We start from the raw sequence: 24,759 nt of genomic DNA on the forward strand, positions 1-24,759 counted from the left end.
TACCACAAGGGCAACAGGTGATCACTGTCACAGGTACTGAGATACTGGAACATTTGATGAACCAAGAACGGTTGATGGCACCATTGGGTGAGTCTTTTTTCCTTACTCTTGATTTCCCATGATGGCCCTAATTTTTTGTGTCGGCCCCTAAAAATTCCCCTAAAAAGCCCTTAAATGTTTTGAGTCAGACTGAGTATGAACCCTGTTAAAGTGCTTGTTAAATTGTCATTTTGAACTGTGGAATGTACCTAAGATTTGAATGCATTCTCTATATTCATCAGAACATACCAAAGATATTCACCTGTTTCTTTTAGCCTGTCCTGTTAGGGTTCTCCACAGGCTGGCATCTCAAGATGAATGCTAAAATTTGTTTGGCACAGTTTTTTTTTTTTAAAAACACTGGATGCCCTTCCTGACGCAACCCCTCTTGTGGAATAGAGGCCCCACTGAGATACAAACTCACAACCCTTGGTTTCCCAAGCCAATGCTCTAACCACTGAGCTATGGGGACTCCACCAAAGATATTCACCTGAAATGGCACAATTATTAAAATTTGTTCACATATATTCTTTCTCTTCCACTAATACACTGCAGGTGCAATTCTAAATAACTACTGATATTTTCAAGATAAAAATCACTTGAAATAAGACTGGCAGGAGTCCTTATAGAGTATTTCCCACAAAGCCGCAAGTCTAGTTATAGAAGTGTTTGATTGAAAGGTTGGAAGACAACTTGTTTCATAAATCAAAATTTTAACCATCAGTCATTTTTTGTTGCATGTCTGATCTAGCTTTATACAATTTATGTGCTCCACATATCAAATGTGAATTATAGAAATGTTATCATAAAACACAGCAGATCCTTCCACAAAATGCAGACCATTTAGTACATTAAGAGTTTATTTAGGGTGTTCATTACAAAAACAGCACTAGCTTATCTAGTTGAGAAAATATATCAATTTACAACTTTAAGTTAATCACAATGCAGCCAAGTAAAAATAATTCAGATAGAATCATCTATTTTCATTTCAATGGTTTTTTTGCTGTTGTTTTTTTAGGGTAAACCATAAAAACAGAAGCAGACTACAGTATTTCCAACTACCTATCCTTGTTACTACGAAGATCCGTGGTCAGAGGATCATGCTGAATGGTTTGGTGCAACATCAACGCCAGCAGACCAGCCCTGTTGGTCATAGCAGTCCTAACATTGCGTTCTTGTTCAAAGAGCTCGTCCAACTTGTACCACTGTGGGAGCAGAAATAAAATGAGTTACAATACTTTAGTTGCATGAATAATGGCGGTTGCATTTTTTTAAAGGGGAAATCCACTGGTTTGCATTAACAATGTATCCAACAGGTCATGTAATATGTACTCTATTTTGACAATGTGATGTTAAATCCTCTCTCATTTAATAGTGTTTCGAGAAGATTTTTTTATGGACAATTACAAATTTTCAGGGGTGCTGCCATTTTCACGAGTCACATGACCAACGTGTGCGGCTGTGACATTTACCGTGCCGCAAAAATGGCTCGTTTACATGAGACACCATTTATGACCAGCGCTGATTTTTCGGCTTTATCCTCATCTGATGAAGAAATAGCAATATCAGTTGATTGGGAAGATGGAGGAATACTTCCATACAAAGCCGTGAGCGGTTCCGCCACTCAGTTGATAGGGAAGACGGAGGAATACTTCCATACACAGCTGTGAGTGATGCCGCTCACGCCGCAGCGGGCCGCGTAACTAGTTAGCATGTCGCAGTCTTGTTCGTTATTGGAATTAACCAGGACCCTGCGCAGTGGCTGCTACGGGACGATTCTCAGCTCGCTGCCATTTTGGGAGGGTTGTGGACAAGTACTTCTATGCATTTGTATTGTGATACCAAGTTCCCTGATGGAAGGAATAAAAAAGATAAGCTGAAAAAAAAAAAATCAAGAGTGGTTGGGTTCACCCAAAAAGTTGTGTACAAGAGGGAATGACTGACAGGACCCTCAAAATTAGGCTTTACTGAAACGCTATTTTCCTCAACTTCTATAAAAGTGGGCTTTAAACCATATGCAATTAATAAATACCCACCACTCTGACTCGCTCCAGGTCCACTTCAGCCCTCCTGAGCTTCTCCCAGTTGTAATGTTTGTTACATTTCCGTTTTGAGACCCTGCAATATTCTCCTGTTAACTCGAAAACATTTTTCACCAAAGGACACCCGCACACCTCATCGACAGGAATCTGGCCAACATAAAAATAAAATGTAGAGAAAGAATGACCAAAAAAAGTCACAAAAAGCAGTGTGCATTTGCATTGTTTATTGTGGAACTTTTGTACTGACCTTAGGATCCCTGGAATGTTCTGGACACAAAACTTGAAGTCTCTTGCAGTAAGTTTTGCTTTGGGGATTGTACACATCACAGAAGAGTCTGGTTGCTCTACAGGGACAAAAACAGCAAAAACTGTGAAGCAACTGAAAAAAAGAGAACCCGCCCCCCCCCAAAAAATATCACATTAATCTTAAATTAATTACACAATTTATTTTGACCGCATAAGCGGTCACCCCAAAGCGACTGGATGAAACTAAGATAATTTGCAAATATTGCAGCGGTGAACACTTTACATCGAAGTTTAAAATACAGTCTCAAAGCAAAATGTAGTTATATAATAATATATATATTTCACCAACTGCCAGAGAAAAATTCATTGTGTTTTACACACTTGGCCATTAAAGGTGATTCTGATATACATATACAGAGCTATTATCTGAACTGCTTATCTTCACAAGGTTCATGGGATGCGCGCGCGCGCGCGCACACACACACACACACACACACACACTTTTCTTACCCTTCAATTCTTGTAGGGTACATGGAACCAAAGGAGGTCTGACTCTCATACTGTCAAGAGAAAAAGATACATTTAAATCAACATCCATCCATTTTCAATTCCACTATCCACGCTAGGGCCGTGGATGTGCTGGAGCCAATCCCAGCTGACTGGGCATGAGGTGGGGTACACTGGACAAATCACCGGGCACATATTGACTAACAACCATTCATACTCAAATTTGTGGACAATTTAGGACAGTGGTTATTAAGATGGGATCGATCAAACCCCAGGGTTTCAATGGAGGTTAAGACAAACACTGTGAGTGTCTATTCCATTCCCCCCACTCATATGATTCAGGATAAATCTTCAGAACAGTAATGGTCTCAGGTTTTTAGCGTCACCAAATCTGAAAAAGCCTTTGGAGATATTCATTCTGTTTATAACGAAGAAATATTGCATGAGGTCCTTTTCAAGGATGGTAGACATAAATTCAAAGATGGAGGGATTTTCTGTGCAAATGATGCAAATTCATTTTGTGCGCTTATATATTATGTGCCTACGATTGAATTAGAAAGGAATCACATTTTAGTTAAGGGGGTCAAGTGAATGCATGTATGAAGCGTGCGGGGTACGTAAAAAAAAAAGTCTTCAATGAACCTACAATGCATGTTTTTGGAATGCGTGAGGAAAAATCAATTTGGAGAACAGGCAAAATCTACAGATGAAACCCATAGAACTATTTGAATCAACAATTGTCAACTATGAGGCCAATGTACTAACCACTCATCCATGGTGCCACTAATGTGTACTTTGTACAATACAAGTTCAGAAGCGGTGGCTGAAATGTAGGGACTGTAAAGACATTTCACCTTTGCATAGCACCTCTCCATATGTCTTAGCGCAACTTTTGGATTGACAGGATGACTGCAGGACACACAAAAAATCTGAAGGTCTGTGTCATCTCCATCCCCTTCATTCACCTGATAAGTGACAAAACATTGCATAATACAGAGGTAAAAAACAAGCTCAGTCACAGTGCAACAATTCAAGACTATATTTAAAATTAATTAATTAATTTAAAAAGACTACTCACCTCCTCATCCTGCTGCACTGCCTGCTGCTTGGCTTTGGCGATAATGCCCTCCAGTTCATGGAAGCGACGCTCCATTTCGGTGAGGCGCAAGCGGGCGTTTTGCTGATCCCTGCGAATGCGCTCCAGTTGCTTCTTACCGTGTTCCTCAGCAATGCAGGGACTCTGCTGCCACTGCTGGATCCGCTGAGGGAGTATCTCATAGATTCGACTGCGGGGGACAGATGAAATTAAGGGCTGCAAGATTATGGTCAAAATGATAATCACAAATTATTATACATTTGTCCTACATGTTATGGAAAATATTGTTTTATTGTACTATTTTCAACAAATATGTACCATATTTTTCAGACGACAAGCCTCTACTTTTTTCAGGCAACGTTAACCCTGTGGCTTGTTTTCCAATGCGGTTAAAATGTTCGTTTTTTTTTTTTATAGCAGCTTATTTACAGCACATACAACAAAAACTTGTTTGTTTGAAGCGGCACTCCATAGTGAGTTTGAGGCTTGGATGAGCAGCGGCAAGAAGTATTTTACAAAAACTGGTCACATGCACAGATCATCCTTCTCTGGGATATGATAGTGGATTTTAAATGAGTGGAGTAGTTTGAAAGTAAGTCCTCATCAACGGAGCAAGGCAAGGCTACTACCAAAGGAGAACAACAACTTCAGTGGGAACTGTGCCTCAAGATGAAAATGACAGGGGCGACAGAGAAACTGAAATGCTGTGTGACGGAGACATTCCGAGGCCCTTCAAATTTCAATACTGAAGACAAGGACTTCAATGGATTCAGTGAACAGGAGGAGAATGGATAAAAACAAGGACTTTCCTATTATGTTTGAGTCGTTTTACTGCCATGGTTCAGTAAAAAAAAAAATGTAAATAAACATTTACGTTACAAAGTCTGTGTGTGCGTATCTATTAAGTTCACAATGTACCGGCATGTTAGGTATACAGCCATGGTGCAGCTCGTGTATGGGGGTAGGGATGGCACAAAGAGTGGGCGCGGCCTATTAACCAGTGCACGCTGTTGTCCAAAAAATACAGTGAACACTTTTCAGTGCACAATGAAACTTTAAAAAAAAATTCCCCTAAAATCAATATGCTATTAGAGTCCAATCACAAAGTGCAACTCAATGGAAACAAATACACTTTATACATAAAATGTATACATAAAAGCCATTACTGTAGTGCAAGTATACAGCTAAACGGAATAGACCTGACCAGAGATTTTCCAAATCGAATGACAAAAAGTCTCCATGTAAGCCCAGCTACTGTGTGGATGGTCCACTAAAAGTGAACCCCTCACGTGCCAATCAAATATGCTGATGTTCACTGTCAACTACTGTCTGAATAACCTGCGCCACTGATATTATGCCTAATAAACAGTAAAGTTCAAGTTTGTCCTGATTGGGGACTAACAAAAAAAACAAACTCTCACATTAGCTTGTGGTCGCAGCACAAATCTGGCTCCAGAACACGGCTGTCAATTTTTAAAATCTGATTAATCACAATTGGAATTTTGATTAATCATGATTAATCTACAGCATCAACTATACCACACATAATCCCACATTTTGGTTTAAGACTGTATTTTAAACTTCGATGAAAAGTGTTGACCTATTTATATATTTCTTAAATCGCTTTGGGGTGATTGCTTATGCGGTCAAAATAAATTCTGTAATTAATCTGGTAAGATTAATGAGATTTTTTTGGGGGGGGAGTGGGTGATTAATCATATCCCTTAACACGTTGATTTTGACAGGCTTACTCCAGAAGTAACATCCAGCATAGCTTAGGCTGCATGACATCTTAGCAGGAGCTCTTACTTAGCAGCTAACTTCATGCCACATCCTTCTGAGCAGTATTTTGAGTTTGTCCTTGCAGCCTCAACGCAGTTGGGCCCGAGACACTGATGGCGGCCACCATGATCCCGCATGTCAATCTTCTCACTGTGTCGGTTTCTGTCCTTGTGTCTCTGCTTCTGCTTGTGGCGCCGGGACTCTTTCTAGACAGAACATTTCTCTAGATGTTAACTTGTTACAACAATACTACGATCATAGGACAACGATCTTACTTTCTTGTCAAACTTCTTCTCTCGTCTCTTAACATGTTTCACTTTCACAGCTTTCTTTCGCAAGACAGGACTGAAAGGCGGCTCATCGTCTTCGTCGTCATCAGTTGCCCACCCCTGGTATAAAGCAAAAGAGTTAAGCATACAAGTCCAGATATTTTTTTTTCCCCAAATAGGAGGTAGCCAAAATAGAATATTATGGTCAGAGTTATTGTAGTACCATGCTACTGTTTAGCCCTGCTGCTTTGTACTGCAGGTAGAGATCTGCCTCGCTGTCATAGTCATCAGAGTAACGCCTTCGTCGGTGGTGGGAGTTCTCTCTTCTTTCTCGCAAGTACTGTTCCTCCTCTTTTACACGAAGCATTTTCTGAAATAAACAATTATTTTCACTTTTCCCAAGGGAGGCCACATTGAAAATAACGACAATAATTCATCAATCTTAAATTTCTACAAATTAAAAGAAAAAGAATTCAGATTTCTTGGCTGATCCAGAATTCAACAGTCCACATGTTTTATATTACACAAAAAGCATCATCAATTTGAAAAACGTACCCTTGCTCGGACTTCACATTGTCTGAATCTACACTTCTGCCTTATTTTATTGGGGCCTCCAAACTTTTTCATGTCTTTGCAGAAGTCACACTGCGCACAGTCCTCAGTCCTTCTGCAAGGCTCACATTCACCACACATTCGCACAGAACGCTTCACCTGCAACACATAAAACATAATTAGAGCTTCTTCCGAAACTTACAGCGGCTGTGGTCCTGTTGACCTGAGAATTTCACAAATGTTGGAAGAACTCAAGTAATCCATACATGCAAAAAGTAGCTAATATTAGATTTCTAATTAAGCTGTGTAAAAATGTGAAATGACACAGGATAAAAGTATTGCACACATGAAAACAAGAAAGGTATGGAAAGACAAGAGAAGAGCTAAACTCTATCAAACAGCAATCCAGCCCCTTGTCAATGAATACAAATGAATATCAGCTGGTTCAGACCTAATTGGTGGGTGGGGTACAAGTCAAGATGGGTTAGAGCAGAGAGCTATCAACACCATCGCAAAATAATTGTGGCAAAACATAATGGCATTGGTTACATGTGCATATCTAATATCTGAATGCTCCAGGCAGCACGGTTAGGGCCTCAATACCCAAGTGGAAAGTCACTAATACCACCATAAATTTGCTTCCATCAGGTGCTCCTCGCAAGATTTTTGACAGAGAAGTACAAAGAATAATCACGAAGGTTGTCCAGGAGTCAAGGACCACCTTTGGAGCACTTCAAAAAGACCTGGAATTAACAGGTACTGCTGTTACAAAGAAAACAGTGAGTAATGTACTCCAGGACCATGGCCTGTATGCATGCTCATCACAGAAGAGCATATCATGTCTAAAATTGTTGAATAAATTAGTTGGGATAGGCTCCAGCAGTCCTACAACCCTTGTAAGAAGAAGTCGAATGGAAAATGGACTTCGGACAAGCCAGTTCAATACTAAGAGAATATCATCAAGTCCGATGACAGCAAAATGAAACTGTTTGGATGCCAGAATGCACACTAAGTTGGGAGAAGAAACGGCATTGCACATCACCCTAAAAACATGAAGTGTGGGGCTGCTTATGACAACTTCAAACTTCAGATTAATGAAGCGGAGAGTTTCAGTTCGAACATGAAATATCTTATCTTTTGAGGGTATTCATTTGAATATAGGTTGAAAATGATTTGCAAATTATTGTATTTCTGTTTACATTTTACACAATGTAGCAACTTCATTGGAATTAGGAATGTTAGTTTGAAACATTATATGGATAATGAAGTTCCTAACCAACACTAATGTATGGTAGACAGTTTATTTTTTCTCACAATGTTTTCAAATACATATTTACCATTTATAGGTAAGAACAGTTTTGACAACTCACCTTTGAGCCACGCCGCCGTTCACTCTTGTAGTCTGGAGTACTTGAGGTACTGTAATGTCTTTCAGTTCTATCAGAATCTGGTTCCTTCTCTCTGTGTTTCTTTTCTTTTCTGTACTTTATTTCCAGCAATGGGTTTTCATCTGGTAATAGGAACCAGAAAAAAACAACAGTAATGGCTAGATTACTTAGCTGCACAACGAATGATTCGCAAATCTAACTTGTTTGGATGAATCACCTCTGCATCTCATGCAGTACCACTCTCGAATTGCCTTGGCCATCTTCTCTGTGATATTAATGCAGTTTCCATGGAACCATTCATTGCAGTTATCACAGCCACTAAGAGAAGCAAACTCAGCATTTCATCTATAAGCATCGGTCAGAATAATCTAGGTGAAAGAATGAAACAACAGTGGTATGCCTACATCATGAAGCAGTTGATGTGCGGTTTCCTGCAAATACAGTATAGCGGGGCATTCTCTCCGTCCATATTACTGCTGTCCAGTCCTGGTGGAGGATCAAAATCAGACGCTTCGCTTTCCTAGAAAAACGTAAACAATATAACCGTGCAGTGCGTTAGAATGCGAATAAAACTGACAACTAAGCTGTTTACCATACACAAAAAGTAGTCTTGCTTGTGAGCAGCTTTGTTAAATTGCTCACAATTTAATTGTAGTTATTTAAGATTAGAGACTTTAATCCTGGTCAACCTTCATGCTGGCCAATCACCATTTCTGACATTAATGCCGTAAATGACAAATCCTGACGGAAAGCTAGGCCGTGTTTATGTTATCTAAACTTTAAAGACCTAAATTACATGATCCTCATGAATCATCTAACAAGTACACTTACCATTGTATTTTTACTGCTCCGGGATGGTCCAAGAATCACAGATGACAGCTAATGTAGCATAAAACTACGAAACGGCGAACCTCTTGGCACACTAACTTACATTAGCCGAGCTTTGTGCACAAGCTACATATAAGACGTCATCACAAACGGGCAAAACGCGTCCTGTTTTCTCTTCTTTTTCTTCAGCTTCTCATCTCCTTCGTCGTTTGTCAACTAGCATTCAGGATTAATATCGCCACCTACCGGCGATTATTTTCTCTTAGTACCCATGCGAGTTGTGCAAATTTGGCATATAAAACCTATTCCACACTATGAAAAAAATCCTATAATCCCACAAACGGGGCCAATGCACAGATAATGCCACCATACCACAACTGTTTATGTCCTGTTCTCCAATTTAGCATTCCTTCCACTTCTTCTAGTTATCCATGCCTAGCAATTATTCTGATGCTATAAAAACTCTTTATTCTCTTTTTTCGACTCTGTTCTGAGCACCTGCATTATCTGTACCATACAAAATATATGAGACTATAGGAAAATTTATTTTCTAACACAATCTGAGTGATGAGCTGTTTTTAATTAGTTGCATCCCTGACGCGGCCATGACCTCTTCCACACTTTATTCATTACTTTGTAATCAATTGCGCAGTTGGCCCAATTCCTTTGACAGCTTCAGCAAATCTAGACTGGCCACTGATATTTCAATCTGTTGGACAAACTTGGTACTGTTGACCAACCCATTACATTTGGCTGCCAGGCCCAACAACAACTCTGCAGAGGAATTTTAAATTCTGACAACTATTCTATTCACCCAATAGGAAAGATGGTGACAAAGTTAGTTGTTTAGTTAGATTTGATTTCATTCATTCAGCATCCATTCTTCTTATCCTTACTAGGGTTGCGGGTGTGGTGGAACATATCCCAGTTATCTTCGAGCGAGAGGTAGGGTATACCCCGAACTGCGTGCCAGTCAATTGCTTGGCACATGTAAACAAACCGAGTCTTATATAAATGGGAGGGAACTGGAGCACATGGAAAAGACCCACACTGGCACAGGGAAAACATACAAACCTCACACAGGTGGGGCCTGGATTTGTACCCCCATCCTTAGAACTAGGGGCGGATGTTCTCACCAGTTGGTCACCATGCTGCCACTGGTGTTTAAAAAAAAAAAAACCCTCCGCAGTCAATTATTGATGTAGTTGAAAAAAAATAGACAAAAATCCACACCCTCAAAAAGTTTTATCACACTTGCATTCACACAGTTAAACTGGAAAAGAAGAAGTGGACACGAATGGTGTGTGTGCGCACAAATACACAAACATGCATACGTATCTAGACACATGCATATACAGTACAGTACTTAACCTCAAAGGAGATAGGAGATCATTCAGGGACAGGACGAGGTTGTGTGTATAATGTTGCACTCTCTTTACTGCTGAACAGTTTCAGGACACTGTGAGGGCGATTTCACAACAGAAGAGAATTGTTGAAGCCATTTTTCGTACCATTGACCCCTAAGTAATGCCATGCCAAGTAAGTACAATCTATATTGTTTCTTTTTGTTGTTGTTTTGTTTGGATTTTTTGGGAGGGGAGGTTTGAGGGGGTGTGAATTGGAGTGTTTGTTGGATTAAATGCAGGCTCAGTTTAAAATACATAGTCACTCTACAATGCATTCAACTTAGTGACGAAGTCCATTGAACTGTTTTTTTCAAAAGAACAATATATTTTAGTCAAGTATCTAGTCTGTATACCCTTTGAGAACTTAAACTCATCAAATATTTCAGATTGCCAGTTATTGTAATATTTGAAAAGTAAAATGTCAACCTTTAACATGAATCAAGGCACCTGAGAAAATGTATAATTAAGGAATAGCAAAATGAAGCTCACTTACATGATCATACAGCTGTCAGCATATTGATGTTCAGCCTTTCATAAAAATGTTTCCAAAATGGGTATCAATAATAGATTAACTTTGCTGCCTTTTTCCATGATGTTCACTCAATAGCAACATTGATGAAGCTAATGCTAAAGATATGATGCAGTATGCAGTATCAGAATCAATTAACAAAATGCAGGAAAAAAGAAAAAGGAGACCGCACTTAAAAATCTTGAACTGAAAAAACATTATGGATTAAAAGTGAGATGTCTTCAAAATAACGAGTGCAACTCCCTGACTCAACCTTAGCAGATGTGTGAATAGAGATAAATCCTCCCCTGTAGGACTATTACATTATTTATGCATTCAAACTTTATGTAATTGTATATTTTACAAGAAATGGAAAATATTTGCAGTAGGTATTCTATATGAAGAAAAATATCTACCCAGAAAGGCCTACATTACAACAATTGCCTTTCTCCTTCTCCAAGAACTTTACAAAGGATTTCTGCAAATAGAATTTGTGCATTTGTCCAAAAGAACACTTGGCTCAAACAATTGCTCATAATTTCCAATGTAGTCCAACCCAAAGGTGTTTGATTGCTTTGATGTCAGGGTGGTCTGCGTGGGCCATGAGTGCAGTTGTTCTACACAAAGTTTTCCCAACAGTGTCTCAGCCACAGTCATTTTGCAATATATAAACTGCTCCAATGAAGTTGAAAGCATGGAATTACAAAATAGAGTGTTAGACAAAATAATTGTGGTTAAATATGCTCATGTAAAGAAAATACATTTTAACATGCCCAAATAATTTTGCACTAAATGTACATGTAAGATAGAATTGTATATATGTTCTTTGTTTATATGTGCCTTGTGATTGGCCTGCAAGTATGCTGGTTACACGCGTATTTTCAAAGGTTCTGAATGTTCCATTGTGCATGGTAAGGGGCATAACATGTAATAATACCGTCATATATTTGCCTCAATTAGGTGGTCCTTGCAAGATTTCTGACAGAGAGCAAAAAATAATTATGTTTGTCTAGCCAAGGACCACTTGTAGAGACCTTCGAAAAGACCTGGAATTAGCAGGTACTGTACTGTTGTTGCTAGGAAAACAGTGAGTAATGCATCTCTGTAAAGATCTGTAAGCATTAAAAAAAAAAAAAAAAAAAAAATCTCTCAGGCAGCATGGTGCCGCAGCTGGGAAGCATTGGCCTCACGGTTCTGAGGACCAGGTTCAATCCCGGCCCTTACGTGTGGCGTTTGCATCTTCTCCTTGTGCCTGCGAGGGTTTTCCCCAGGCACTCCAGTTTCATCCAATATCCCAAAAACATGCAACATTAATTGGACACTCTAAATTGCCTCAGGTGTGATTGTGAGTGTGGCTGTTTGTCTCGATGTGACCTCCAATTTCCTGGCAACCAGTTCAGGGTGTACCCTGGCTCCTGCCCTTTGACATCTGGGATCGGCTCCAGCACTCCTGTGACCCCTGTGAGGAAAAGCGGCTAAGAAAATGGATGGATGGACAAATTTCTCTCTCTCACACACACACACACACACACACACACCACACACACACACACACACACGTTCCCACTTTTGCATAAAACGTATTCTGTAGTGTGGAAAGTGACAAGCCAGCAATGCTTAATTCACACTGTCACTCGGTGGGAGCAGAAGGTAGTCAACAATCACACCACTAAACTGGGAATGTACAATTGTATAGAAAACCAATTGTATTTGGTCTTATTAATAATCCTTTTCAAATAAGTAAATTAAATTCATTAACAGTATCCATACATTGTTACACTTGTGTGTAATGTTTTGTCCTGTACTTCAACTTTAGTCAGTTCTCACCCCAAGAAATTGAAACACATTACTTATCATGGATGCTAAACCCAATCTCGCAGAAGATTTTGAAAAGTTGGATTGTAGATGTGAAGACTCACCTTGCAAAACTGATTTGAAGAGCCCCAATGTACCCGTATTGTACAGCTGCATTGCCGGTGAAACAGGTATTTTACAGTGACAGCATGCATGACAGAGACTAGTTTGTACTATATTCACGTGCCAAATTCTTGATGAAATACACTTACCATACTTTTGTATCCTATTCAGAGGCCCAAGAACAGAACATGCAAAACTCTAATCATGAGGAAGTCCAAGCAAGATTGATGACTGACTTGAGTTGTGTGGAGAAACAGCAACCACAACTACTGTCCGTTTTGCTCTCATCTGGCACTAAAGAGTCAATCACATCTGCCAAAAAGAGTCAAGAACTGAACACTAACACTTTCATTATCCCACCAGGTGAAGATGGTAAGGCTAGGCTACTTTTCTAACACTTCAGGAGCGTTCCTATTTTCACATATTTTTTCCCCAATGTTGTTCCTGAGACCTCTGCACTCCAATCCTGTTGGGCTGTCTGTTCTGCCATCCACTGGATTGTTTACTGGCTACAGTCAGAGGATGTTCCAAGTGCCTGTGCTCTTCACTGTTCTGCTGCGAGCCAGCTACCACGCAGAGTCTCCTTAATATCACTCAACATTGTAATGTATGCAGATGTCAAGAACTGTGCGACTCCCAATGTGATTGCAGTATCTGTGGTTTGTGTCTCCAAGCTACAGAATGCCTGGATCTTGCCATGGAAATCTCTCAAATGCTCTACCACTAATCTTAGCAGCAAGCAGATAATCACACTTAAACACCTGAAAGAATAGTTTATTCAAATTTGCTGAAAGACACTCCACTGAGCATGACCAAAAACATACATTTGACACAGTGACTCACAAATAAGATAAGCAGTTTGTGAAAAGTTGGACGTTCTTCAAATTTTGGAAAGCAGTTATGTGGGAGGAAAGAAAAAAAACTTTTGTTGCTTGATTTTAGTATTACTCAATAAGTGGCACTAAACTAGCTAATTTTAGCTTAAAAACAGTGCCTGAGAGTACATGCAGGAGAAGAAAAATCACAGTGTCAAAACTAACTGGGCTCTTTCAGTTCACATGTTACTGTAAAACTGACAAAATTGCTAATCCAGGCACAAGACTTTAAAAGATGTTCTGACACAAACTCAAAAACCACATAAATGTTAGGATAAAGATGCACAGGCAAATTCACATTCAATAATTTAAAGTCGGATAATGCATTTAATGAGTTAATGAGTTAAATGCCTTTATTTTTTTTGTTTAGTTTAGTCTTTATTTTTAGTTTATTGATACTTCATAGTATATCTGCAAATAGTGGTTTGTTCAAAACAAAAAATAATTCAAATGGGAATGCATTGCATTTATAGATCATTTGATACCCACACCTCCAGAAGAAAAAAAAATGAAATCAGGTAAAATCAGCCAGTGATCATCAAGGTTAATTGAGACTAAAAATCACAAACAATTATTAATTACAAGAAACAAACTACACCTCAATTACTCTGGTATAAAAAATATGAACTACAGTACTACTGTAAAAATAAACTGATCTTTATGTTATGCTGTGAAGCAGAATATATTGGAAAATAGAACAGTGATTTGTAATTTGCACTATAGCTACACTTTAAGAAGTCCTGCTTTGGCTAACAGCAGCAGCAGCAGGTTTCAAGCTCGTAAAAATACTGCATGTCACAGTAGGAAAAACATCTCTCATAAAATGCATAGACTGCAATAACATAAGGTGCAATAAATTGCTGGAAAATAAAATATTCTTACTTTGTATACATCATGAGGGCAAGTATTTCATAATTATGTGCCAATTCCCTTTTGTACCTTCTCTAGACATCCCAACAAGGACAAGCGTGTAAAACCTGATTCCAGTCAGAAAAGAGAACTGATGTCTGTATGTATTTGCTTTTGCAAATAATATCACGTTAATAAGGCCAAAAAATCTTCCCTATGTATAACCACATTATAAATTCAAGCAAAAACTAATATTACTCTTAAATCTTAAAACATTTGTCAATGTATGTTTAAGCATCCATCCATCCATCTATCTATCTGAGCCACTTATTCTCACAGGGGTCACGGGACTGCTGGAGCCTATCCCAGCAACCTTAGGGTGAGAGGCAGGATACACCATGAACTGGTGGCCAGCCAATCACTGAGCACAGGGAAACTACCATTTACACTCACATTCAGACCTATGGGCAATTGAGAGTCTTCAATTAACTTATGATGCATGCTTTTGGAATGTGGGAGGAAACCAGATTACCTGGAGAAAACCCACGCAGGCACGAGGAGAACTTGCAAACTCCACACAGGCGAGGCCGGGATATGAACCTTGGTCCTCAGAACTGTGAGGCAGATGTGCGAACCAGTCTTCCACTGTGCCGCCTTGTGTAAGCATCCGTGTAGTGTAAAATATTCTCTTTTGATACTATTGCATTTACACACCAATAGGAACAATAACATGTAGAATGATGATGGGGTAAAGTTAGTGTCACTAACATTTAGGTTGGTTTCGATCTGAATATTTACCTCAAAATGCTTCCGGTCAACAGTCCTCCAAACAAACTCACCTACCAAAAGTGACAGAATGCATGCTGACATTTAGTCTTTTTTCGTGCATGGGCATCTCTCATGGCGTTTATCACAAGTCTTCATCCATATTAAGGCTGCTCCTGCGGCTGCTGCTTTTCGAGGCACCCGGTGACAGAGGACAGAAGAGGGGCTCAGCCACCGCCTCTGGAGAGAGGGTGCACCCCTCATCCATAAGAATGTCCCCCAAGCCCACATCAGGGTAAAGCGCTGAGGTGGAAGTGTCTTCCAATTCTGCAAAGCTCAAACTGCCCAAGTCTAAAGGGCTGGTGATGGAGACCCCAGCAGGAGAGTCTGACGAAGGTGGGGAGAGGAAAGCGGTGGGGAGAGACTGTCCAATGGTTGCCACACCAAGACTGAGGAGATTATGCCTGGACGTCGCGTCGGCGCTGGGGTGTAGGGACTGGCCGTTCTGAATGGTTTGGTGGTGCTGCTGCAGCAGGGCAGGACTGGAGCTCAGACCAGAGGAGCTGCTGGTTTTCGAAGAAAGGCCATGGACACGCGCCTGTATTTCCAGCTCCTGAGAAGAACACCCACATATAAGACTTTGAACTATTCCTGTATGTTAACACAATATGGAAGGGTCAGTCAAAAAGTAATGAGTCTGAGTTTTCTGAGTATTCTGTGTCTGAATAATTTCAGTACCCACTGTAGCTCCTTCTCATCTTCTCTGTACTTTTCTATCAACATCGTCAAGGCAAATAAGGCCTCTGTCGTAATATTTCTGGCCATGAAACCATACTGTTGCTCACAATCCGTAGCCTCCACTTCTACTACTACTATACTATAGACTTCTCTCGATAAGGTTTGATCATGAGATCATGTGGTTGATTATGCGGGTCTACTACTTTTTCCTATAAATTCATTGTGTGGCTCATCAACTATATTCTTCTGTAATTCCCACAGCTCTACACATGACTCTTGTTCTTAAATATGGCCACCAGCGCACTTTTCCTTCATTCCCCAGGCGTCTTCTCATCTGCTAAAATTTTATTGACCAATTTGGTCACCATGCCCCACTGACAATTTCAATTTAAAAATAAATAAATGAAACCAAAATGACTTCAAAATACGATTTGGATCACAGCCTCAAGCAACTGCTCTGGTTGAATGCTGAAAAATGAGCAAGTCACAATTTAAGCATCCACAGTCAACTTGAAGCACTTCTATGCTATAGAAATTAACAACACTTTATATTTTGCTGGACACTACATAAACTACAATGAAGGCCTTACATTTGTTTATTACAGATCTCAAGTAGGTAACACACACTTTCAAATGAATACAATAAAGAGTAATATACTAGACACACAAAGTTATTTGTAAACTATTTAATATTTTGTACAGTGGACCTCACACAAGAGATTGGGCCCACCATTAATAGCAAAAATCTGCAAATTCCCATTAAAAAATCATTACAAAAATTAAGCAGGGAACATACCATCAATAAGCAGTTTTCTCCAACCTGCCATGAAAAAAAATTGTTACAAAAATTTCACTTTTTGGGAAGATTTTTTTCATCACAAAAAAAACCATGAATAAGTGGGTAAATGTCACCAATAAGCAATTTCTACAAAAATGTATTGTTTCTTCAGGGCCACCGTCTCTAATCCGTACATCACCTCACCACTGTTTTGTAAACTTTGCCCTTTGCTCTTCATCCTAGCGGAGACTCTTCTGTCACATAGAACACCAGACACCTTCCGCCAACTGTTCCATCCCGCTTGGAACCATTTCTTCACTTACTTACCACACTCACCATTGCTATGTATTGTTGACCCCAAGTATTTGAAGTCTTCCACTCTTGCTATCTCTTCTCCCTGGAGCTTCACTCTTCCTCCTCCGCACCTCTCATTCACCCACATATATTCTGTTTTACTTTGGCTAATCTTCATTCCTCTCCTTTCCAGTGCGTACCTCCATCTTTCTTACTGTTCCTCCGCCTGTTCCCTGCTTTCACTGCAGATCACAATATCATTTGCAAACATTATGGTCCAAGTGGAATCCAGTCTAACCTTGTCTATCAGCCTATCCATTCCTACCTCAAATAGGGAAGGGGCTCAGCGCGGAACCCTGATGAGGTCCCACCTCTACCTTAAATTCTTCTGACACACCAACGGCACATCTCACCGCTGTTCTGCTACCCTCATACATGTGTTGTACTATTCTAACACATTTCTCTGCCACAGCAGACTTGCGCATGCAGTATCATAGTTTCTCTCTTGGTATACCCCCATACGGTATACAATTAGTATACCCCCGATTTTTTATTTATTCATTTTAACAAAACTGTATTATTTCATTTCAAATATTACAAACTGGTTTTACCTTGCTGTGGTTATTTATTTCTTCCAATATCACAGGGGTCGGGAAACTTTTCGGCTGAGAGAGCCATAAACGGCAAATATTTAAAATGTAATTCCAAAAGAGCCATCCAATATTTTCAAAACTAAATACAAGTGTATTCGTGCATTTTATGTGAGACCAACACTTTCAGTGTACAATAAGTCTCTAAATTCATTTAAATAACATTATACTGTTGCTAACCAATGACGGCAAAAGTACTTTTTACCATTAATGCGACTTCTTTGCTGATGGCTTAGTCGTCTATTTCATACGTCATTAAATTAAACTTCATTCAGCCTTTGAGACTTCCGTCCGCTATTCATGAACGTAGGTTGGTCTTAATGTTTTTTTTTTTTTTTTTTTTTAAATGTGAGAAAGACTTTCCATATGCATACTGTAGGGAGAACCAAACATTGTCAGTACAGCAATATTCACACGCCGGAGTGTGTGGTTTGTGACTGGAAATGCGTTCCAGGTTTTCAAAATCAGCTGGTCTGCAGGTTGAATTTTTATCATTTGTCTCCACTTATGTGTGCTTGTCAACAATACCTGCCGATGGAGGCATGTCTTTATGTAAAAAAAAATTCCGGTGGTGGGCTGCGCATAAGCACTCTGTCATTATAAACCAAATTGATAGGCTCCGTAAGGACTGTAACATTTGTTAATTATGAGTGTACCCCTTTAAGAGCGGAGGGGGGCGGTGCAAGGTAAACTAGGAAGAAGAGTGTGTGGCCCAATGGTGTGACCGTACAGTAGGTTGTTGTTAGACAAAGTTACGTATGGTGCCAAAATGTTAAAAAAAAAAAAATTCAAGCTGATTTTTTTTTTTTTTTTGGCCACGCAATCACACGATCGACCAGAACTTAATGATCGATTGCAATGGACACACTGAGCACCCCTGCTGTATACAGTATGTCATTATGAGTGCTCTGTGAGCCATACACAACCACCAAAAGACCCACGTGTGGCTCGCGAGCCATAGGTTCCTGACCCCTCCAATGTCACCATAATCATAATTTTCGGCTAATTATTTATTTTTAGTCTGAATAGGTGAATCCGGGCGGCATGGTGTAGCAACTGGTTGAGAGGTTTTGGCCTCAGAGTTAAGAGAACTGGGGTATGATTTCTATTTCTATTGTGAGGATAAGCAGCTCAGAAAATGGATGTATGGATAGGTGAATCTGCGGAGGCTGAAATTCAAAAATGTGAGGGTCTACTGGATTTTTTTATAATAACGGAGTGCAATGAAAGTATTTGACTGCGCTCCAGTTCCTGTCGAAGATGTGCCTTCAATGTGTATGCACTGCTTCTAAACCTTTTAGGGTCTTGCTTGGCGGATCGGGACCAGCACTATACACCCAATGCAGGGTTTTGAATTAAAACAGATTGAAATGGAGGGCAGATACTAACCTGGATACGCAACATTAAACTGTGGTTCGTTTGCTCCAATTTTTTCTGGCGCAGTTCGATATCCTTGGTTCGCTGTTGCTCCTTCTGTAATTTTCTGATGTAATCCACAGAGGCCTTCAGAATTGTGCCTTTATTCCACCGCATCTCACTGTCATCAGTCCAATAAAAAAAAAAAAAACAACAACATTGTGTTACTAACTTTATGTTACTGAGAGTTCACAAATACTACGCGTTAATATCAGAATCACTTAAAGCAGTCACTCACATTTGAAAAATGCACAGGTGTGGTCAGTCATGCCCGCAGTTAAAAATAACATAACTGTAAATTAAAAATAAAATAAACAAATGCATAACTAAAATAGAAAACAAATTTCAAACTCAGAAATGATCATTTCCAATTTCATCTGATATTAGTAGAACATGATATAAAGCGGTATTTAAAATTTTTCATCAATAAAAATTCTTGATCTGTCAAACTTTACCTGAAGAAAAGTTAAATGCACTGGCCTGTCAAGGAATGAACACAGACGGTCTATACCCGCAATGTTTTGAAAATGCTGAAAGTTTAGTTCAACATAATCGGCGTTTGTGGCAACAAGCTAGCGATACAATGTAAAATACATTCCTGTCGGCAATCGTGATATATTTTTATAATCTATCGTAATTTACGGCGGGATCTATTGTCAATCGATTGATGAAAGCTAGCAGTAGATTATCTATATCTTCCTAAAGCATGTAAAGGGGAAAAGTTTTCAACTTCAAGATAACGTGGTGTCACGGGGAAAATGACTGTTCGCATTGAGATATATGGACAGACGTTACATTAGAATTTAGATCAAGTCAAAGTAAATCACAATCTCATACTTATTATAGTTAGATACTGAAAACATTACCTGTGTTATATCCCAGAAATGTTGTCAATGTAAGTCAGGGGTGCCAAGATCCCCCCCCCCAAGATTTACTTTTCAACCAGCCAGCCTCTCGTGATAGGCCGGCGGGGCTGGGTGGGGGGTACGGGTGCACATGCACATTGCCGCGACTGCCGTAAATAGGTATCCGGCTTGCTAGAACGCACCTTAATGTGTGCGTGCGCTCGAAGTATTGGCCACACCTGAATCTAACGTCCACGCCGTAAGACAATCAACCAAAACTCCCTCGCGATCGACCCATTGAGCACCCATGATGTAACTGAATTCCCTTTGACATGGCTTATGATGTTGATGACGTTCGACGTAAATGCGCTTACAGTACGTGAAGAAACTCTGAACATGTGCTTTTGGCATCACTTCTGTACGTGCTCAGTATGGTTAACTTCCATTTCCTGTTTGCGGGTGAATACTGATTGTTTAGGAGCAGGCTTGTTTTGTTAACATTTATGAAATAAACATGTAAATTAATGTCAAGACTACATAAAATAAGCGACGTCTTTCAATATCTATTTTTTCTACTCGTAACATATTTTACGCGGGTGATTTTTGTGCTCAACTGTGCAGATTTGCGTGCGCGATGGCGCGCACGCCTACGCGCTCGTCAAATGTGAGTGACTGCTGAAAGGTTGAACCATGTAAATGAACATTACAAAAAAAAGGTAGGACTCACGGGTCACTTGACTTGGGTATGAGAGTACCAAGCTCCTTTATACGGTCATTAATATTAAATCGCCGCCTCCTTTCAACTGTTACAAACCAACAAATAGTGAAAGAATTGTTAATTTCTGTTAGTGCAGACAGCAATAGTAGCTGATTTTACAAAGTAACCACACAATAAATCTAAACATACTTAGGTTGTGGTTGTCTTTCTTTTGCCTCTCTTTCATAAAAGCTTTGGTATCAGCATCTGAAAGACAATTGTGTTTCATGGAGTTACACCACAGATTGCATTAAATGACATTTTTTTTCACATAAATTGCACATATTTTACCATACCAGTAATTTCCCTTTTTATATTTGGAAGATCAGCAGGGCAGGAGTTGCTGACAGTGAGAGTGGGCGCTGCCATTCCGGGGCTGTGATAGACCTCCATTAGATTTCCTGGGAGCTAAATAAAACAAAGTTATACAGTAGCTCCAAAATATGCAGGCAACCAAAGTGGAGTTACATGCAAGGAATATGTGAAAAGCGTAACTTCCCCATTCTTGCTTCAACTTTTAAAGCAACCACCTCCCTGGGCACCAAATTTAATCTGCCGTGGTATCAATGATTACAAATTGTCATGCATAGTCCACATTGATCTATTGGATAACATCATTTAAAAACACAATACACACATACATGACCTTTAACGTTTGCTACATGTATTCACAATGCTGTATTATTTCATTTCAAAAATTATAAACCGGTTTTACCTCGCTGTGGTTCTTTTTTATTTCTTCCAACATCACCATAATCCTCATTTTCTGTTAAATGGCAAAGGTTTGGCAAATTCCTTTGTGGCTGTAAACCTGGTATCTTTGCAATCTACGTTTGAATGAGAACCGAAGTCCTCTGACTTCTTGCCGCGTATCCTTACTGATAACCCCGCCCAGGCAGCACGTTTGTGACAAATGTCAAGTATGTGGCAAAAGCATACATTTACTCAAACAGCTATTCTATCTTCAGAATTCCACACAGATAAAAGACTTTCCATTCAAGGAAAAACAAAACGTATATCTACAAAGGTCGTGAGACATTTATTTGGTAAAATTCAAGAGGTTTTTTTTTTTTTTTTTTTTTGAAGGGCAGTACCTGGTAAAAGAAGTTGAATACATCTTACCGTACTAGGTAATTGAAGACCTGAGTCCATCAATGTAATGATGTCATCATTGAAACTGGATTCAAGACTAATTATGTCATCGATAACATCTTCGATCTATATAAAGTAGATGAGAGGGAACACATGGCAAAACGTGAGAAAAGCTTATTAGTTTAAGATCATTTACAAGCAATGTTCAGCACTTACAAAATATCAGGCTATATACAGAGTACTGTGTGGAGTAAAAATAATTCAGTTGGCAAAGAAAAAAAAGAAAAAGAGCTTGTCACAGACGTGCAAAGTGGAGAGCTGGCATGGTTAATCTGCGGGTGCAGTATTTAACATCATATTGTGACACCAGGCCAACAAGTATATGATAAACGGCACGCGGCATTAAATTTAGACCTGGGGCCACATCACAGCAGAACGAACAAAAAGCAATTAAGTACAACATGAGCTGAAGGTTTGACTTCCAACTTCTCCAAAAACATACTGGAAGTTAACAGAGAGACCACTTTTGGCAAGAATGTGTCATCCGCTGCGTCAGCAAACTGCTGTTATAAAATAAGGAATTTGGCATACTTCCTCCTTTTTGGAACTGATGTTAAGAAGAGCCATCGGGCTGTTAGGGGCACTGCTGGCAGTGTGGGCAACCTCAGGGGCGGAGCTGCACTGTGGCACAGGCGACACACCGAGCGTCTGAGTAACTGCATTGTTACTCAGAGTGGTGGAGAGGTACTGCTTCACCTGTTGCCTCTGCGCTTGCTGGATGTGATACTTGGTGGGGTTCTCTAGATGGGTCTGCACCTGCATTATTCAAGCAATAGTTCAGAGCCATTCTTTTATAAAGACAGAAAGCACTGTGACAGGGGAGACAGAGGATACACTTACTTTCAGCACCTCCACGGGCACCTGTGCTGGAGGCGGGCAGGCAGCATTTGGAGTCAGTGAGACGGCGATAGCAGGAGTGGAGTCAGTCGGTCGGAGCTGAGAGGCAGAGGCCTGTTGTTGGGCCTCGCGCCTCTCTTGCTCCTGAGCTTGTTCTCGCATCAACTGCTGCCGCATCAACACACGTGACGACATAGCTGAAGACAACGATCGACATCTAACAATGAAGCTGCAAATAAACCAAGAGAGGATTTTAGAACAGTAGGACAAGGATGTTGATATTTTTACTAGGATAAGAATTGGCTGCATCTAATTAAAAGTCTCACGCGAACTAAACAGGAAAAAAAAATTACAATATTCTGGCGAATTCAGCTGGTGAGTGGTTAGCATGTCTGCCTCACAGCCCTAAGGGTCAGTGTTTGAACCCAGACTTTCTGTGTGGAGTTTGCATGTTCCCTGTCCTTGTGAGTTTTTTCACCAACTTCATTCAGTACCACATTCCAAAACATGCATGTCTCTTGGTTAATTAAAAACTTGAAGGCTGCATCTATGGTTTTCCTCCTCAATGTTTCCACCGCAACCCAGGATACATTCCCAAGATGCCTTATTATTGAGGAACTTAATTGTGTTAAATGCGCACGGAGGCGCATTAACACATTGTATTATTAAAAAATACTGAGATAAGAAGCACATTTTTGTGAAACTGGTCACTGAAATGATATGTGCAGGCAGTCAATGTGTAGCACAATTTTCTAGAGTGAATGGTTCGTCTACAGACATCCTCGTCTAACATATCATGTTGAGACAGACTAAGATTGATTACCTCAGAGTAGGGGGGTCCGCAAAGTGTTATGTCTCTGTGTGTGTGTGTGTGTGTGTGTGTGTGTGTGTGTGTGTGTGTTGGGCGTTCCGGAGTGATGACGAGGAAAACCCCAATGGGCCCATGATTGAAAGGAGCCTCAGAAAATATATCATACAATTGTGACATTCACAAGGTATAAATTAGTTTTTTTTTTCTTTCATGGAGGGATTTAATCCCCCCACCACTCCACCATCAGGGTAATACTTTCATGCAGGAGTGATATGATTTCCTTCTCTGAATTCTGAAAACCAGTCTGAATAATTTGACAGAAGCAGCCTGTATCAAATCATAACAATAGCCAATTGTGTCTTCAACGCTTAACACTTTTCTTCTAAAAGTCTGTGCTGGTTTGTGTCAAACATCTTCGAGTGCTGCAAAGTTAATCCCATGAATTGAAATTAACTGGGTTGTACTGTGCCCCAGATTAGGAACAAATTGTTAGTAGCATGTTAGATCTTGTTCGAAAATTACGTGGTGTCAATTGAAGAGCACATTGTACATTAATAAATCTCGAAATATTAATTGGCAATAACTATTAATTACCTACATGTGAAATAGCACTTTCATCTCAAACCAACACTAAAATTGATGAATACTGATCGATTGTATTAAATGCGATCCTGATGGTCACAAAGGGGTGCTCGTTTGACAGCTAAGTGCCGGGTATACGTAACTTCATGATTAAAGGTGCACAAATTTCATATACAGTAGTCTTACACGATTGTACATACATTTTTTAATTCTGTTATCTACTAGCTGCCAAACAAGCAAAACACACATTTAAATTCGTAGCTTTAGTGGAAAGGTCGTAGCTTTTTTTTCAATTTGTTTGTATGTTTTTTGTTTAGCTAGGCATCATGAGTTTTTTAATTGTCGAAATAGCTAAGTCTACCGGGTTAAAGGTAGAAATGTAACTTTAAAAACATACTGTAAAAATAAAAATGTTCGACGTGATCACGGCCATGAATCCGGTAGGTCCTCTATGTTTCTAGCCATTTTAAGTCGTTGACTTAGTAGCAGCTGAGGCTAGCCATTGCCGCCTCGGCCCAGCGTTGTTTACCTCCTCGAGCCGACGCGCTGAGGTCATTCTCTGACTTTTTACCCGGAACTTGTTAACTACACATGGTATTCATGTGACGTCCCAGAACCTATCCAATCGACACAGCGACCATTTGAGGGGAAAACACTTGCAGCTTGCAGCTCAGCGATCAAACAAAATAAGCCTAGCGATACCGCGCGATTTTATACAGATACTTAACCATGCTAAACAACTGCCCTCTTCACTGGTGTAACAAAAGGGCGAACAGGGATGTTAAGATTTCCACTTGAGAAAATTTACGAAAGTTTGTTTTGACGATTTT

The 24,759-nt window shown here is 39.8% G+C and overlaps 3 protein-coding genes across 15 annotated transcripts; 1 reads left to right on the forward strand and 2 right to left on the reverse strand.

Moving 5' to 3' along the window:
* Nucleotides 1-885: 885 nt before the first annotated feature.
* Nucleotides 886-8,937, reverse strand: cxxc1b (CXXC finger protein 1b). Its single transcript, XM_061833335.1, has 14 exons — nt 8,753-8,937; nt 8,326-8,441; nt 8,139-8,239; nt 7,904-8,043; nt 6,537-6,692; nt 6,205-6,351; nt 5,988-6,101; nt 5,740-5,918; nt 3,913-4,120; nt 3,689-3,799; nt 2,838-2,887; nt 2,329-2,425; nt 2,076-2,228; nt 886-1,244 (listed from the first exon to the last, which is right to left on the reverse strand). Exons 1-14 carry the CDS (start codon nt 8,753-8,755, stop codon nt 1,098-1,100), a joined length of 1,722 nt encoding a protein of 573 aa, XP_061689319.1. The 5' UTR covers nt 8,756-8,937; the 3' UTR covers nt 886-1,097.
* si:dkey-245f22.3 (uncharacterized protein LOC492819 homolog) lies at nt 6,968-14,360 on the forward strand. Of its 12 annotated transcripts, none has more exons than XR_009796919.1 (7): nt 6,969-7,289; nt 9,649-9,694; nt 10,199-10,288; nt 11,624-11,722; nt 12,480-12,648; nt 12,752-12,952; nt 13,030-14,360. XR_009796919.1 is itself a non-coding variant. In XM_061833340.1 (6 exons), the coding sequence occupies exons 3-6, from the start codon at nt 10,282-10,284 to the stop codon at nt 13,305-13,307; spliced, it is 591 nt and encodes a 196-aa protein (XP_061689324.1). In that variant the 5' UTR covers nt 6,968-7,289; nt 9,649-9,694; nt 10,199-10,281; the 3' UTR covers nt 13,308-14,360. The 12 variants fall into 12 exon arrangements, 3 of the variants coding, with proteins under 3 accessions (XP_061689324.1, XP_061689322.1, XP_061689323.1); XR_009796916.1 differs by lacking the exon at nt 11,624-11,722 and adding an exon at nt 7,880-7,949 and having other exon boundaries at nt 6,972-7,289; XM_061833340.1 differs by lacking the exon at nt 11,624-11,722 and having other exon boundaries at nt 6,968-7,289; nt 12,544-12,648.
* Nucleotides 13,339-24,496, reverse strand: tfe3b (transcription factor binding to IGHM enhancer 3b). 2 transcript variants are annotated; one of them, XM_061833336.1, is made up of 10 exons: nt 24,327-24,496; nt 22,540-22,765; nt 22,231-22,455; nt 21,670-21,765; nt 20,844-20,955; nt 20,698-20,754; nt 20,518-20,593; nt 18,919-19,066; nt 16,604-16,627; nt 13,339-15,682 (listed from the first exon to the last, which is right to left on the reverse strand). In XM_061833336.1, the coding sequence occupies exons 2-10, from the start codon at nt 22,729-22,731 to the stop codon at nt 15,215-15,217; spliced, it is 1,398 nt and encodes a 465-aa protein (XP_061689320.1). In that variant the 5' UTR covers nt 22,732-22,765; nt 24,327-24,496; the 3' UTR covers nt 13,339-15,214. The 2 variants fall into 2 exon arrangements, with proteins under 2 accessions (XP_061689320.1, XP_061689321.1); XM_061833337.1 differs by lacking the exon at nt 16,604-16,627 and having other exon boundaries at nt 24,327-24,494.
* Between the last annotated feature and the right edge of the window lie 263 nt (nt 24,497-24,759).

The sequence above is a fragment of the Syngnathoides biaculeatus genome, chromosome 10, assembly GCF_019802595.1.
Source record: "Syngnathoides biaculeatus isolate LvHL_M chromosome 10, ASM1980259v1, whole genome shotgun sequence".
Lineage (NCBI taxonomy): Eukaryota > Metazoa > Chordata > Actinopteri > Syngnathiformes > Syngnathidae > Syngnathoides > Syngnathoides biaculeatus.